This window comes from Poecilia mexicana, unplaced genomic scaffold (genome assembly GCF_051168715.1).
Source record: "Poecilia mexicana isolate PSO_F unplaced genomic scaffold, ASM5116871v1 scaffold_1, whole genome shotgun sequence".
Taxonomy (NCBI): domain Eukaryota; kingdom Metazoa; phylum Chordata; class Actinopteri; order Cyprinodontiformes; family Poeciliidae; genus Poecilia; species Poecilia mexicana.
The window spans coordinates 3,344,656-3,360,938 of record NW_028263370.1 but is presented as its reverse complement, the minus strand read 5'-3'; the positions used below and the strand labels follow the sequence as shown (position 1 = coordinate 3,360,938).

At 38.8% G+C, this 16,283-nt stretch overlaps 2 protein-coding genes across 2 annotated transcripts; one reads left to right on the top strand and one right to left on the bottom strand.

Moving 5' to 3' along the window:
- Positions 1-497: 497 nt before the first annotated feature.
- On the bottom strand, positions 498-3,845 carry LOC106917571 (regulator of G protein signaling 5). The gene is made up of 5 exons (XM_014986645.2): positions 3,705-3,845; positions 3,569-3,625; positions 3,436-3,488; positions 966-1,129; positions 498-888 (listed from the first exon to the last, which is right to left on the bottom strand). Exons 1-5 carry the CDS (start codon positions 3,746-3,748, stop codon positions 721-723), a joined length of 486 nt encoding a protein of 161 aa, XP_014842131.2. The 5' UTR covers positions 3,749-3,845; the 3' UTR covers positions 498-720.
- A 1,706-nt stretch (positions 3,846-5,551) lies between these two features.
- Positions 5,552-16,020, top strand: slc25a23a (solute carrier family 25 member 23a). The gene is made up of 11 exons (XM_014986642.2): positions 5,552-6,332; positions 7,999-8,219; positions 9,690-9,813; positions 9,942-10,029; positions 10,796-10,907; positions 11,105-11,263; positions 11,339-11,491; positions 12,359-12,472; positions 12,572-12,739; positions 12,817-12,964; positions 13,867-16,020. Exons 2-11 carry the CDS (start codon positions 8,022-8,024, stop codon positions 14,076-14,078), a joined length of 1,476 nt encoding a protein of 491 aa, XP_014842128.1. The 5' UTR covers positions 5,552-6,332; positions 7,999-8,021; the 3' UTR covers positions 14,079-16,020.
- Positions 16,021-16,283: the final 263 nt, after the last annotated feature.

Below are 16,283 nucleotides of genomic sequence, written 5' to 3'. Positions count from 1 at the left end.
TTATTGATTAGCAGTATTTCATAGGTTTAAAACCTTTCCTGTTTTATCCAAAGTTTTCACTGTCTTTTTTTTTAGATTATTATTTTTAAGCAGTTATGAGGCACAGTGGCGAAACATGAAATTGCTGCTGCAAGTTTCTCAACAGGTTGTTGTTAAGCAACCAAAGAGTGAGAGAGTTAGTTGATGCCACCACTTTTGCTTTGCTTAGCCAGGAGAGGTTGAGCAGCTAAAGCCTTTCCTCAGCCTACGTCCCCCATCCGGTTCAGGCTCCGAGTTCTGTGAAATGACTGAAAAATCTGACATGTTATCTACTGAAATTAATCTCGTGTCTATCGCTGTATATATATGTATATGTTATTGAATTATTGCCCAGTCCTAACCTGTGTTAAAACTTTATATATCTGAAATGCTATATTTGCAATTCTATCAAATTAAAATTTATTTTGACAAGTGGATCTATTCAGTAATGTTGAATAAATCACAAGATGGCTCATTCAGAGATTTATATAACCCACTCTTTATTTCAGTCTTTGTAAATGTTAGTAGCTTATGCAGTGCAGAGGGGGAAGTATTTTTTTTTTTTGCATCTACATTTAAGCATTATAATTATTATGCTACTGTTTCTGTTGCATGACTAAACATGTTGCTAAAATAAATTGCACATTACAGTCAAGTCCAGCAGAAAAGATCAGTTTCTGAAGCGGTTCTCAGCTAGGAAGCTTAATAAGCCTTGATGGCCTCTGCGCAGTGGTGAGAGCGGAGAAACCGAGGGAAGGAGTCCTTGGCCATCAGGCTGTAGATCATCTGCTGCGCTAGGTTGAAAGTGTCGGCACACGGCGAGTCCATCACGCTCAGCAGAGCCTCACGGGTCTCGGCATCCAGGTTCACCTGAGATGGACAAAAAACTGGAGGTCAAAACAGGCTTGAAGATTCATAAATTTTTGGCGCTGCGCTCCTTCACTGACTTCCAGTGGAGCATCGGGGTTGATGAACTGGTTGTAGATGCTGCTGGCTTTGGTCTTCTGCATGTTTGAAGGGGAAACCCTGTAGTCCTCACAGGCCAGCCAGAACTCCAGGTTCTCCTCGCTGAACTCTGAACGCAGGAACCCTCGAAACGCCTGAAGACCGACTGAAAGGACAGTGACGCAGTTATGTAGAGGCAGCAGCATCAAGAAGGCATCGACCTGGAGGGAAAGCTTCCACAGACTGTTGTCGAAGGTAAGAGTCATTTTATATTTTCATTTAATGTTTAATAATTATACCATCAGACAAACCACAATATAAAGTTACATTCTGGCATTTTAAATACCAAAATAGCAAAATCAGGCCAACATATATATATTTTCCAAATAAACTTCTTTTAATATAAAACTTATGGAAATTTAATTTTAAAAAAAACTCCATGTGTGTCTGGTCAATTTAAAATTAAAACAAGCTTGTTCTCCATTCAGTGAAGTTGGTAGAGTCCAGAAATTTTTGCTCAAGTAAGAGTAGTGTTCCTTTATAATAAAATAACTCAGTAAAATTAAAAACCACAGTGTAGTAAAAAATATTCCTAAAAGTAAATTTTTTTTCCAAAAATTGACTCAAGTGTAGCTGAGTAAATGTAACCAGTTACCAACTCTGATATTCATACAGAATAAACAAGTTTAAATATAAAACCATTTTTGCAGCATCTGGAAAGTAAGCGGATTAAAGATTGACTACAATATACAAATGAAATATACTCATGACTGATACCCTTAATTAGCTTTAATGGTGGCGAACTTCCTGGTGCTTTTATTTTGAAGGGGCGATTTCCGGTTTAACTGTTAGTGTTAACGCAGCGTAACGGCAACAATCAAAAGATTAACGGAGCTTAAAAATGTATCTTGTCATTAGCAGCTCACTTGACAGAGGCAGAAGGTATGTTTATGGTGTAAAATATAAAATGTTTTAAATATTGTGTGACTCAAACTGTGCAATTGTCTAATTATATTCCAAAACTAAAGTTAATTTACGTTGTAAACGTTATTTTAAGTTGAGTTAAAAATCATAAAGTGTCATCCTTCATTACCGATATGCTACAACTTGCATGGCCTGACTTAATTACACCTTTCCTTCTTTATGAGTCCTTTCTCTAATCTTTTTTTCATCTTTCATCAACATCTTTTTTTTTCTTTCCAATTTATTGAGAGTAAATTCACAAATGTGCCAATTTTACTCTCCACAGTACAATTTTTAACAGGAAAATTACCTGTGAAGACATAATTACGATTTCCTTTTCTGCAGTCCGTTTGTTTTTGTTAGTAATTATTAGGTGAGTTTCTTACACGTCTTTTGCAAAGAAAATAATCTCTGAATATTAGGTTTATAATTAAACAAAATCCAACAAAAATACCATAAAAACTACTCTATTTGGTATTTCAAAAATATTTATGGTAATTAATTAAAAACATTTAAAAAATTATATTTCTGGAGATAAGTGTTCTCACTATAAGACAAAAACAGACTCCCAGAATTAAAAATACACACAACAGCTCTTGTAAACCTATACATTTAAAACATTAAAGTACAGGTTAAAAAAAAGATGCTTCAGTTATATTTTTTTTAAATAAGAAATTGCCGCTAATTGTAAATTTAGTTGTAAAACAGTTGTTGTTTTTTTTTAAATTAATTTCTGAAATTATAACAAAGACATTATTTAGTTTAAGCTCCATCAGAGCTGCCAGCAATGGTGGATGGTCTGACATTTGAGACTCTTATTAAACATAAACACCTAGTTATTTGCCTGGGTATATAAATTAGTGTTCAAACCTAAAATCAGAGTTGAAAAAAACCCTCTAATAAACTGATAAATGCAACACGCACAATCATACTGAAATTTTAATGTGAAAAATCTTTAATACATACTTCTAGAGTATATGCAGCTAACTGGATGCAAAAACAATGTTAAAGAAATGTAAGCAAATTTTTAATAATCTAAATAATAAAAATGCTGCTTAAATGTAACTAGTTGTTTCTAATTTCTAGAGCAGAAACAACTATAGATAGAACTGCAGAGTTAGATATTATATAAGTAATATCTAACTCACTACCACCACCTCACACTCACTCATAACATTTAATCATAACATTTAAATATACTTTATTCTAATTTTCCATATATGAGCCATTTTAAGTTCAATGAGCATAATTTCTCAGTTTTAACATAAATCTACAAGAATAATAATTTATATGCTTCTTTTAAAAAGTTTTTTTTTTCTTGCAATAACGTTTTAATTAAATGTCATCTTACAGCATATTTCTATTGGCATGTCAGCCATATAGTTATTAAGTTTGTATAGGAATAAAATTAAAGACTCTGAGAAATTTTCTCAGTCAGTGTCTTTCAACCAAAAGTCATTTAAAAAGATTTTTATGAACAGAATTTCAAACAGAAATGAAATGTCCTACTTTTGCTGCCCAGCAGAGTTTCCAGATCCTGCAGGATTTTTCCATCTTGTACCCTGAAAATTAGGCAAAAATTCATTTAAAAATGCATCTTTGTAACCACATATTTAACCTAAAACCAACTTCACTTAGTCACTTTTGCTTGTGGTGGATCTCAGCCAGGTGGCTCAGCTTCACTCGCATCCCTTTTGCCCTAAAACGCATGAAATTACATTTTAAACACTTCATATCCCAGCAACGTATATCGCTTGGTTTCCTAGAAAAACACTTACTTCTCCAAGCAGGAGGAAGGCAGGTAGGAGAGTCCCTTACACATATTTAAAAACCAGCTCTTAACAGAATATTATTACAGTAGATAACTTGTCCGTCTGTCTCCGGGGCTTGAATGCGCCGCTCTTATATACAGCGGTGGACATGTGGCTTATCTGATCTGTCGATCTGCTGCTCTCAGACCAGCAGGTGTGGAGCTGGGAGCTGAACAGGGATGAGATGGGGAACAGATCAGGTAGACCTGTCAGCAGGAGACACAAAGCAGGTCAGTGCATATGAAAGGAAAATCAAAGAAGCAGGCCTGTGTGTGCGCGTTTGGTCAGGGTACACTGGCAGCCTCATAAAGGTCTGTGTTGGTCCAAACGAGGACATTCTGTGGAGTTCTGCAGAAAGATAATGAGGTGATGATGGAGGAGCAGGTGGAGAAGCAGTATGACAACTCTGTATGAGTTTTATAACAGACAAGTAGTTCAGCTCTGCAGTATCAATTATGCTGCTATTGTTCACACGCAGCCGACAGCGTAGGTGTATACTGGGCCTTGAAACCGTGGGAAATTGTCACTAAGCAACACCTTGCAAATGGATGAACGTTTCCACTATATGTCTTATGTTATTGTATTTTGTCTGATAGTTCAGTTCAAAGTAGTGAATAGTTCTGAAATGGAAAGAAAATACAAAATGTTATAAAAAAAAAATCTGAAAACACTGGCATGAATGCACAGAAAGACTATACATATACTCTTTTACCCCTAAATAAAATCCAGTGCAAATGCCTTCAGAATTCACTTGTTAATTATATAGAATAATCCTGTGTGTAATTTAATCTCAGTGTAAATCCAGCTGTTCTGTGAAGGGATCAGAGTTTGTTAGCGCAGCTGGTTAGCATCTGAGGAGCTCCACAGCAAAATTGCAGAAGAAAGTTCAATAAAAATCCCATTTTGGGATGAAATCTAATGTTGAACATAACCCTGAACACATCGTCCCCACAGCGATGCACGGTGGTGGCGGCATGATGTTACCAGGATGTTTTTCTTTAGCTTTTATTTATCTGCCATGCATGCTATCTTTGCAGTTTGCAAATTCCTCCTCACTCTGTTTTTCAAAAAAAAAAAAAAAATTGTCATTCTTCCAAAAAAATTTTTTAGAGTAATCATAATTATTTAAGATGATGGTTGAAATCTTCTCTCAATATTCCTTAATACCCATTCATTTCATATCTTTTAGTTGGTTTGCATTAATTTCTGATGTTGCCTATTATTATTTTTAGATTTCCCTTGATCTTTCTATGTTGTATTTTCTGTACGGTTGGCTCTGTTCAGGGATGTTTTCCATGTCGTAACACTCTCTTTTCATCATGAATGGCCATGTTAATAGTTTTCCATTTGTTTTTAGTCTTTCACTCTGTTAGTTTATTTGTTGTCTTTTCAGTGTCCTAGACCTTCCCTTTTTATTTATTTATTTGTTTATTTATTTTAACCATGTAGCAATGTGGGTAATAAATCAACATATCGTGACAGTCATTTGATCATTATCAATAGAAAATGTCAGAAAGAACCGCCCTGCTTTCTGGGTGGCATCAACTAACTCACTCTTTGGTTACCTAGCAACAACCTGATTAGTAACTTGCGCAGCAACAATTTAACCAGGCCTCTTCGTAGCTGCTTAAAAATATAAAAATCAACCGTGTGGAGTGAAAAGAGAAGTCGAGAAAAACAACTAAAGAAGAAGTTGAGGATAAAACAAGAAAGGTCATATCAACAGTTTGGCGGTATTTCATATTAAAACAATAAAATTAATCATTTTCAATATAAGTATTGCCCAGTTCTATCCCACGCTGTCACGAAGCTAAATGCTGGCAGCCCTTTTTCTCATATTTGTGCCATTAAAGCACCAGTTGGACACTGGGAAGCTGCTTTAACAGTCCTCTGAGGAAAGGAGCTGATGTCCTCCGCACTGTTTACGAGAAGTGGGCGACCGGAGTGAAATGGCAACTATCATGTGAGGAAACTTGAAACCTGCGGTGCAAACGCACTGAAGACATAAAGTACTGACAGTTACAGCTTTGAAATGTTATCTGTGCATGTTGTGTTTAGTTGGTTCAGATAAGAGCTTAAGCAGAGATTGTGTGTATATCTTTTTGGCATCTAAATAGTTGCAGGTGCTGCACAAATGAAAGAAAAAGGCGAACTAAACGTTTGCACGCATAAAAGAAAAGAGGAACCGTTTTGGTGGTAAAGAAAAAAAAATATTATAAGTAATCTGAATGCGTCTTGTGAATGCTTGAGGAAAATAAGTCAGCTGAGCATTAAAGAAGAGGAGCGATGTGGAACACGCAGCTTTGAACCAGTTCTACATCCTCCACATTCACTCATCGGACACCGTGGCCGCCGGCGGACTGCTTCTCTCTCCCCTCTTCCTGCTTCGTGAACAGAACCGTGTGAAGGAAATCCACCCAGCACGGAGCGAACAGCTGGGCTAAGCCCGGAACCCGCGGGATCCACTGGGACGTAGTGGATCCGCGTCAACTGGCTCCAGTACACGGAGCTCCGGAGCCGCTGCTTTCTCCCGCCAGTCACGACCCTCCTCTGCATCCGCCTATGGACGGCGGCGCCTCGGCGTGCAGATAAACAGTGAGTCAGGCTGAGGCAGAGGTCTGCTGGGTTTTATAATTAGACTCCAACAGCCTCCATAACTGCTGGAGGATTAGATTATGCGCGATTATCATTGCAGCCTGCGTCAGTGCGTGGAGCTGCGAGCTGAAAATATACACTTTAATTGCTAATGTGTCTTTATTATCGTCATGTAATTTGTACATAATTCCAGAATAAGAGATGATTTGTGCATTAGCAGAAGTATTTTCGGTGCTGAACTGTAAGGACCTAAATATGCTCGCCGGTTGAAAAAGAAAAAACAGTCAACAGGGAAAATGTTTTTCATTCTTGTAAACTATGCCTACCAGGGCCGGACTTAGGGAAATCCGGGCCTCTGGGCTGGAGTCAGTTTTGGTGCCCTATGCTCACACATTTTTTTATTTCCCTCAAAGTGCAAAGAGTTGGCTAAACATCACCTTCAAGCTGCAGGAAGACTCGGTGGTGTTAGAGGAGTTTATTGACGGTAACCGGTCAGGAAATGGGCAGGGAGGGAGAATGGAGGGGAAGGACATGCAACAACAGACTCAATATCGCGACGTGAACTTCTGAAGTTTGCCTCAACTGACTTTGTACCTCTTCTTTCTGAAACGTTCCCTATAAACATGGCATAGTTTATAGGGAACCCTCACAAAAATTGACCTACTTTCTTTTTTGTTTTCCAAAGAAATGACTCCTGGCCCTGTGATCCTGTGTTTAGTTGTGATTCTACTGGTAAAAGTCACTGATGGGACTACTGACATCATTTATAATGTGTTCTCTCCTTGTTTTTTTATTCTTTCTAGAGAAAGTAGAGGAAGAAAGAATCACATAGTTGTGATTCTTTCTTGGATGAAGTTATTGAAACAGCTATTGCTCGAGTCCCGGCTCATCATTGTTTACCTACTTTTATTTTTCCATAAAAAGCACATCTAGTTAATTGATTCTGTGTTTTCTATCCTAGACAAAATATTTGACAGAAATGTACGAGTACTTTCTTAACACAGAAAGTATGTATGGTCCAGGAGGAATATGGCTTTGTGACTGGATTACTGAGTTGGATCAGCTGTCTTGCAAATGGATCTTTTTTTTCTTTTCTTTTTTTTTTGACGGTATATAAATAAAATAAATTGAAATTAACTCAAAGATGAAGCTCAGCTTTTTAAAAGAAATTGTTAGAGCTGTTCATAAATGCTATGAATGCCATAAATCACCACCTGAATACATCAAACTCCAAATAAAGAGCCTCCTTGTGACATTTTTTGACAAATTGAATTCAGGTGTGAAAGGAACACAACAAAAACCTCAAAGGTTTAAACCAGTGTGATTCTCCATATTTTGTCCCTTGCTATTTTTGACCTTCATTGATTTTGCATCTCCAGATCTTGTTGCATAGAGAGGGTTGTATCCCTACCCAAGGAATCATCTGTTCAAGTACTCTTGGTGAAATCTTTCAATATCTTGCCTGATATGTGCAGTAATAAGACATTTGGTTATGTCTGCATGAATATTTAATTGAAAAGACCTTCAGCACAACTGCATTGGCTCCCCTTCTGGGCTTCAGGTGAAGAAGCCAAGTCTAAAAGTCCATCGCTGCCTCGGTGTGCGGGTGTGAAGAATGTTCATTGTTCGCTATGAAGCTTGTTGAACTGATGCTCTTGCATTGCAGCTGACTCCAAGTGACGACCGGCCATGACAACCCAGCGGTCGACTTGGATCCTGAAGGTGCAGTGTCAGGAAGGTGAACATTTTGTTCCAGATGAGGAGAGAAGGAAGCACTGGGCTGAGCTGTTCGAACAGCTGGACCTCAACAAAGACGGACGCATTGACATGCTGGAGCTGGAGGCGGGGCTGGCACACAGAGGGCTCTCCAACGGCTGCCTAAAGAAGGTAAGTAAGCACCCTCCATTCAGGGCGAATAAGAAAAGAAGGTTTGTAGTTTATCACAGACTAAATGAAACTATGTTAAAAAGTCTGATGAAATGTCTCCCACCTGGGGTGATGTGGTGGCGCGTGGGTAAAGCACAACTCACATGTGGAGGCCTTAGTCCTCGACACGAACGTCACGGGCTCGAGTCCCGGCCTGATGACCTTTGCTGCGTGTCTTCATTACCCACTTTCCTGTCTAACCACTCTCAAATAATTTATGAATTGATAAACAAATTAAAAAAAAAAAAAATTCCCCACCCAGAAAGCATCTAAATATCTTCTCCAACAATTTTTTTTGTATGTTATGAAGTTGTGTACCATAATTACATCTTTAACATCTTTTTCTAAATTTCATAATAATTTTTGGCAAGATCTATATTCCAATCTTTTACTTTGTTGTATAACAGAACATAACAGGGTTAATTGTGTCCCTCGTAATAATGGAAGGAAAACAAAATAAAAAATATTACTTTAAGTAAAACGGATAATGGCCCATCTTTATTCAAACTGCGCCATGTGAAGTGGCTTGAGTTGGTTTTTGTAACAGTGTACAGTGACCCACACATGTTTGTGGGTCTTAGCACTCACTGGTGTCTGTTGAGGTCTGGTTAAAAGTGTGCAGCCTTTCCGCTGCTTTCATCCCGTAATCGCTCTTGTACCGTGCGACCTCCGGTTTGTTTGTGTACAGTTTGTGCCGGAACATCAGCGGCGTGGCTGTTTTGTGAACACAGGCAGACAATTTAACTCTCCTCGGTCTGTCTGTGGCGCTTTGCTTTTCGCCGTTTCTGCGTACTGCCGTTTCGTTTTCCTCCTCTGCTTTTGTGTTTAATATGTAAAGTTAGAGAAAACATGAAAATCACGACAGGAGAAGAGTCGCTGTGTGCGTGTGGCCATGTGTCTGTGAAGGTTTCTGCATGTGGGCACGTGAAGGGCAGCGTGGTGGTTATTTCTGTCTAAGGAGGCTGCTCTTGTAAGCTGAGAATGGTAACCTTTATCCCTGTTGTACTCCTTGTATTTTTTCATATATTATCAAGTTGTCCTGGTTGTATTTCTGAGGTTTTGTTCAGTTCCTATAGGTACCATTTTTTTGTTTGTTTTACTGTCTAATAATTTGTTATATTTTAGTATTTCAGGTTCATTTGTATGTACGCTTTTTAGGGAGGATATTCCAGTAAAGCAGGGTGGCAATCCAAAGTGTGACCCATTTGCCCCATCAGCACAGGTGTTGAAGTATTTTTTTTCTCTTATCATCCACACTTTTTGCTTCTACTTTGAGTAAGCAGGGCCACAAACCTTCAGCGACTTTTACTCCTAAGCAGAATTATGGGCATACATTCATTAAACATGGCCAAATATATTAAATAATATATTTATTTCATAGATAGATAGATAGATAGATAATATATTTAAATTCTTCACTTACATTGTCAGATTGTAGAGACTGGGGATACCAACCAAGACGGAGTCCTGGACTTCGAGGAGTTCGTCGAGTACCTTCACAACCACGAGAAGCAGCTTAAAGTCATGTTTCACCATGTGGACAGAAACAAAGACGGTCTGTGGCCGAAAGGATTAAGACGGAAGAACAATGAACCTCAGTGTTGTTGTTGTTTTTTAACATGTTGTTTTATCCCAAACCTTCCAACTTCCTTCTTGTGTTCTGCTGTCTCTTCATATCTGCAGGTCGGATTGATGTGGAAGACATTCAGCACTGTCTGCACATCATCGGTGTGAATGTTAGCCCTGAAGATGCCACCAGGATTATGCTAAGGTTGGTCATCCAGGCTCTTCTTCACAACACTACACAGTTGTAGCCAGATTTATGAACTGTTCAAAAACAGACAGAATCTGGCTTTTTCACAAAATCCAACGGTAAGTCAGGCTAAATCTCTCCTGTTTTATCGTAGTTAGGTTTACAAAAATAATTTGTTTGCTAATTGCCAGGATAAGGACGTTGTGAATGAATAAATGAATGGATCCAAGCTCATTCTCTGAGTGAAAGTAAAAATTTTAATTAAAAAAGTAGAAAAATCCCTATGAATTGGTAGTGACAGCTGTTAGTTATTTGATAGGAGTAATAAATATTAATGTATTTTAAAATATCATTAAATACAGTTACTCTTTGTTTACTTATTTAAAGTAACTGGAGTCCTAAAGTAGCTTGTTTTATAATTGGTTGTTTTTTATGGCGGTTTTTTAAGTGTAGTGTTTAAGTAAACACTACAATAGATTTTAAATACTTTATCTCACCATTTTTATAATTATTCCAACATATACCCTAAAAGATCATAATAAACTTAAATTCAGATCGCCCATCCACATTACTTGCTGACTCGGTCATTGAAGTGTTGTTTTACTATACACTCAAGTTATTGATTAATTGATTACTAAATTAATTGACGATTATTTCAATAATGGATTCATCACAATGAATCCTATTCATCGTTCCAGCCCTTTAGAAATAAACTTTCCTATCATACGTTATGGCTGCAGTGCCTACGTCAGTGTGTCTGTTAATACGTTTGGTTTTTCTTCAGTATGGACAGGGACGGCACCATGACGATTAACTGGAGTGAGTGGCGCGACTACTTCCTGTTCAAACACCTGAGCGACATGGAGGATGTGGCTCGGTTCTGGAAGCGTTCAATGGTAAACGAGCTTGCGGAACTTGAACAAGAACATCTGTAAAAAAAAAACAGAGACGCCGCAGTTAGTTGGAACGTGACGGAGGTGGTTCCTACAGTCGGTCTCTAGACTACAAAATATCAAATGTCTGAGATTTATTTCTAACTCCTTATTTTGAAATGTGCAGCTTGTTCTTTGCTCCCGATTTATGGTCTCAGTAGATATTGGACACAGGCGAGCAGCTGACGGTCCCAGAGGAGTTTTCGGAAGCGCAGAAGAAATCTGGCTACATGTGGCGGCAGCTGATGGCAGGAGTCATGGCCGGATCTGTGTCCCGAACCGGAACCGCTCCACTGGACCGCCTCAAAGTCTTCAGACAAGTCAGTCTAACAGCAGTATTGTAAAATGTATGAGAAAAGGAGTGTCTTATACCTAACTATTCCCTCTCTGTACAGGTACACGGCTCCTCTGATTTTAGAGGCAGCGCTCTAAGCGGGTTTAAGTACATGCTGAACGAGGGAGGACCATGGTCTCTGTGGAGAGGCAACGGAGTCAATGTCCTGAAAATCGCTCCTGAGACTGCCATCAAATTCTCCGCTTATGAACAGGTGAGCACTTCTACGACACCTGTTGGACTTGAGTTTTGAGCTGGATCTGTCGTATCGTATCGTTAAATTATCATTAAAAATGATTTGTTTTCCCGTATGGCAACACTTAGCTTGTAAGTCAAAAGCAGATGGATTATACACTGTGTGTCATTAAAAGGAAAAAAATCTAACCTAGCAGTAAGAAGGTCAAAATTGTAGTAAAAGTCAAACAACAGACAATGAGATTCTTTCGCAGATGACAGTCTGACCCGAATAAGCTTCAGATATCCAAATTTTCATTTCAATCGTCATCTGGAATTCATTTGATTTTATTCTATTAAGTTTAACTTCTCTTTCATTTGAATAAGTCCAATACAACAGAGCTCAGATTAGTTCAGTTTAATCCAATCAGTTCTATTCTATCGTCGTTCAGTTCAGTTCAGTGTAGGTTGTGATATTTATGATGCACAAATTCACAACAAACCCCATCTTGAGAAGCTTTATGAATACAAAGTCAGCTTATATGAAACTATACAGACTGTTTCAGTACAAGTAAATCTGGGCCAATCCAAGACAAATACAATCAACCACAGTCCAATTCAATCCGACTATAATACGATGTGGTCACAACGATGCATGCAGACAGTCATAATTACAGGCTGCATTCTGAAAATTAACAGCTGGAAATTTAACTTGTATTAACAAGGCAGTGGTATTGCTCTTCTCTCACAAACTAATGAATGGCACGAAACTAAGATGTTAGTAATATAAAATCTAAGTCTTGTAGCTACATTTCCCTTTAGTTTTGAGTTTATTTAAGATCACAGAGCATAAATGTTTGACAGTGATGCTGATCCCAAACCTTTGCCTTCCATGTGTTCTGCATAGATCAAAACTGTGATGCGCGGTCATGATGAAACAAGAACTCTGAGGCTTCACGAGAGGTTCGTCGCCGGCTCTTTGGCTGGAGCAATAGCTCAGACAATCATTTACCCGATGGAGGTAACGGGCCGAACATATACGAATCATCCGACGGTGCTAACAGGAAACGCTAAGGTTGCTTATAAATGAATGATCTCAGTCCCTCTGTCTGTGTATCAGGTGCTGAAGACGCGGCTCAATCTTAGAAAAACGGGTCAGTTCACAGGAATAGCAGACTGCGCCAAACAGATCCTGCAGCGGGAAGGCGCCGCGGCCTTCTACAAGGGCTACGTCCCCAACATGCTGAGCATCGTCCCTTATGCTGGTATTGACCTGGCCGTGTATGAGGTCAGAGGGACGCGCAGCTCTCGGTGTGGCGCATTTCCCCCGACTCTTCACTTCCCACTCATTCTTGTCTTCCACAGACGCTCAAACTTTCATGGCTGAACCGGAACACAGGCTTGTCTGACCCGGGGGTGATGGTGTTGTTGGGATGCGGCGCAGTCTCCAGTACATGCGGGATGCTTGCGAGTTACCCGCTGGCACTGGTCCGCACACGCATGCAAGCACAAGGTTAGGACGGCTGCTGGCATCTGGATTCCACCAAATGTTTCAGAGAATCAAATATAGTTTCATATCAGCCAAATTGCATTACAAATGTAATTAGAGTGGATGTATGATTTGATTGAATTGACGTTTTATGGTAAATTGTCCTTTTCCTGCAATTGCTTCCTGGAGGGGTGGACTGTGTTAAGGTTTTAAATGTTACCCGATTGCTAACGTTTGTCATGTAACGCGCCGGTTCAATGCTATGAAGCTTACCAGAAATTCCCTGCGCTGCAAACAACACCGTCTTCCACTGCAAAAAGAGAAGGGATATTCTGAACGAGGCAGATGAACGGCTTTGTTCACTTCCTCCGCTGCTGTTGCTAAAACTACAGACAGACTACAATTCTAAAACAGTGCAGAAAATCGACGTAATCGTTCACTATTTCTCTTTCTGTTCGCTGATTGGTCAGAAATCTACCAGAGGCAATCCAATTGAAGGACAGAAAGCCCAGATTGTACTGCAAGCGAGATTGTATTCAGGCGAAACTGCAAAGGAAGACAATGGCCAGTTCTAAATAGATGAGATGAACTGAATTTAATTAAATTGAAAGAAACACAAAAAGCAGTTTTCAAATAATGATTTAATTTAATAAGGGTTGAACGCAATCAAAACCAACTAACTTTAATCAACTATTAAATTATTAAAAGAATGAATACTTTAGATCTTGTAGTTGTGTCAGTTTGTCTGCTGATATTTGAAATCCAAAGACTCAACATCTTCGGCTGTAATTCCTGAACTACTTCCTTCTTTTTAGAAGGAGACCCAAAGTTCTTATACTTGTATCTCTCATGTTCTGTAAAAATATATAAAATAATATATATATTTTTTTCCTAACTTGATTTTTCCTATATTTCTCTCCAATCAGCTTCAGTGAAAGGATCCCCTAAACTTTCAATGCTGTCGTTGCTCCGCAACATTGTCACGCAAGAGGGCATCGCCGGACTTTACCGAGGAATCTCCCCCAACCTGCTAAAGATCGTCCCGGCCGTGAGCGTGTCCTACGTCGTCTATGAGTATATGAGAATAATGCTGGGAGTGGACATCGAGGGTAGGAGGGGAGGGAAGGAGCATGGGTAGTTAAAGGAGATGCGGTTTGCTGTGAGTTTTTATCTGTGAGCACGTGCAGAAACGTCGTCAGTGCATGAAAAAAAGGGCTTTACTCGTGAATAACTTTGAGACAACTTGACTTGCTTTTATGACGCCTTGGAGAAAAAAAAACTACTACTGCAATTCCAGACAAAAAAAAAAAAGACTGGGCAGTTAGACGTTGTACTTTTATTTAATTTATTTAGGTTTGATAATAATTTGATGATAATTATTGATCATCAACTGGAGAAAAAAGGTAAAATATATATATATGTATTTATATATAACCCTAAACATCATTATAGTTTTAAACAAAACTTCACCCAAGCATGATGTCTTGCAAACATATTCACACCTCTTTAATGTTTTCACATTTTGTCAGCAAAAACTATCAAATCTTTCAAATTCAGATGTTCTTGTCATTCAGCATAACATGCACTTGCTGAACAAAATTATGACACATGCTAGGTCACAAACAGAAACCGGCTGGATAAACTATAAAAGAATATAAAAAGAAGAATAAAATAGAATAGGAACAAGAATATTTTATTGGGAGTTAAAGTAACAGTTCAAAACAAAAAATAATTGAGAAGTGGAAGTAAAATGACAGGGGGAAGGGATGAGCATGTTTGCATTTAACCTTCTTTTCCTCTGATGCCCCCAAATGAAATTCAGTACAGCTACATGCCTATGGGAGGAACTTTGTTTACAATTCTGCACTATTTTGTGCTGCTCTATGCCAGAAATCCAAATGCAATACAATGAGGTTTGTAGTTGTAACGTGATAAAAATGTGAAAAGGTTTAACGGGTCAAAATAGACCTGGAAGACAGAGCTGATTGGCATAATATGGCCTATGCAGAATTATGGCTTCACTGTGGTCAAATAACCAAAAGGCCTGAAACTCACCACTGGGCTTCTAAACCACTGGTGGATGCTGATAGAAACAAACCCTTCATGACATTAACCAAACCACATTAGTACGAGAAATGCAATCAGGGTGAGAAGATGGGGAAACATCTAAATGCTGTATAATGCAATGAATAATCAGCCTCCATCTGCACAGGCTGCTGTTAATTTCTGGAGTGATGTGTTGCTTTTGAAAGCTAACAGCTATATGGAGAATTAACCAACAAGCATCCCGCTGCTTCTGCTGCTGCTGCTGCTGCTGCTGCTGCAGGAATCTGAAGAGATCTGCACGGATGCAGGCTTGCATGAACTTGCCAGACACGAAGTAGCCTCTGGAAGGCAGCTCACGGTACATTCCTTCAGCATTGTTTTCTCTACCAGGTGGGGAATAGAGAAGATGTTTGGCTGTGGGAGGAACTTGCACAGACTCAGGACAGTTGCTGATGAGTCTTAAACAAATATTACCAATACCAAAGCACAATGACAGCCTGACGGAAAGCAGCCGGTTGCTATCATTATCACATCTTTGAGTGAAAGGATAGTGGTGAGAAGAGGAAAAGACGCACACAGAACTGCCTTTATGGACTGAAGCCGGACAAAGACGCACAAAGGGTCAAGGTGACCTCACCTGCCATAACATTACATCGGTCTATGCAGTAAAATGTGGATTGGGTGATACCCTTCAAAGACTTGACATGGTCCACTGGCACAGCGTGTTTCCTAAAAGGTTCTGTTTGTAAAACAAGAAGTTATATTTAATGTTGTTTTTTTTAAAAAAAAACATGCATGCAGACAAACTGCATGCAATGTGCTGCTTTTGTGGACAATTTCCACAGATTGTTTTAATGTTAATTTAAAAGAATTATATTAAACCGTACATTTTTGACAAAATGTCAACTGAATAAAAAGACGTAGAATTAATACTGGATCTGTTCCTCTACAGCTCAGGTCTGTCGTATTATTGTGTACGGAAATGTGGGTTATTTATATTTGTTTAATAAAGAAACATGCCTGAATATGAACAAGTTATATTCAGTTTATTTACTGAGTACTTTGAAGGCAAATGACATCCCATTTATTGTTATCGTGGCCAAACATTTGGCAGTGTTGCCGTAATCTGTGTCACGAAAGATAAATGCATGGATGAGTTTCACTAGATCCTTTTGGGACATTAGTCCTTTAATCCTACAAACGTTCTTCAGGTGATAGAAGACCGACTTTGTAACTGTCTATGTGCCTTTGAATGTTCAGGTCTGAACAATTGATACAAGCCAGGATGGATTCATGC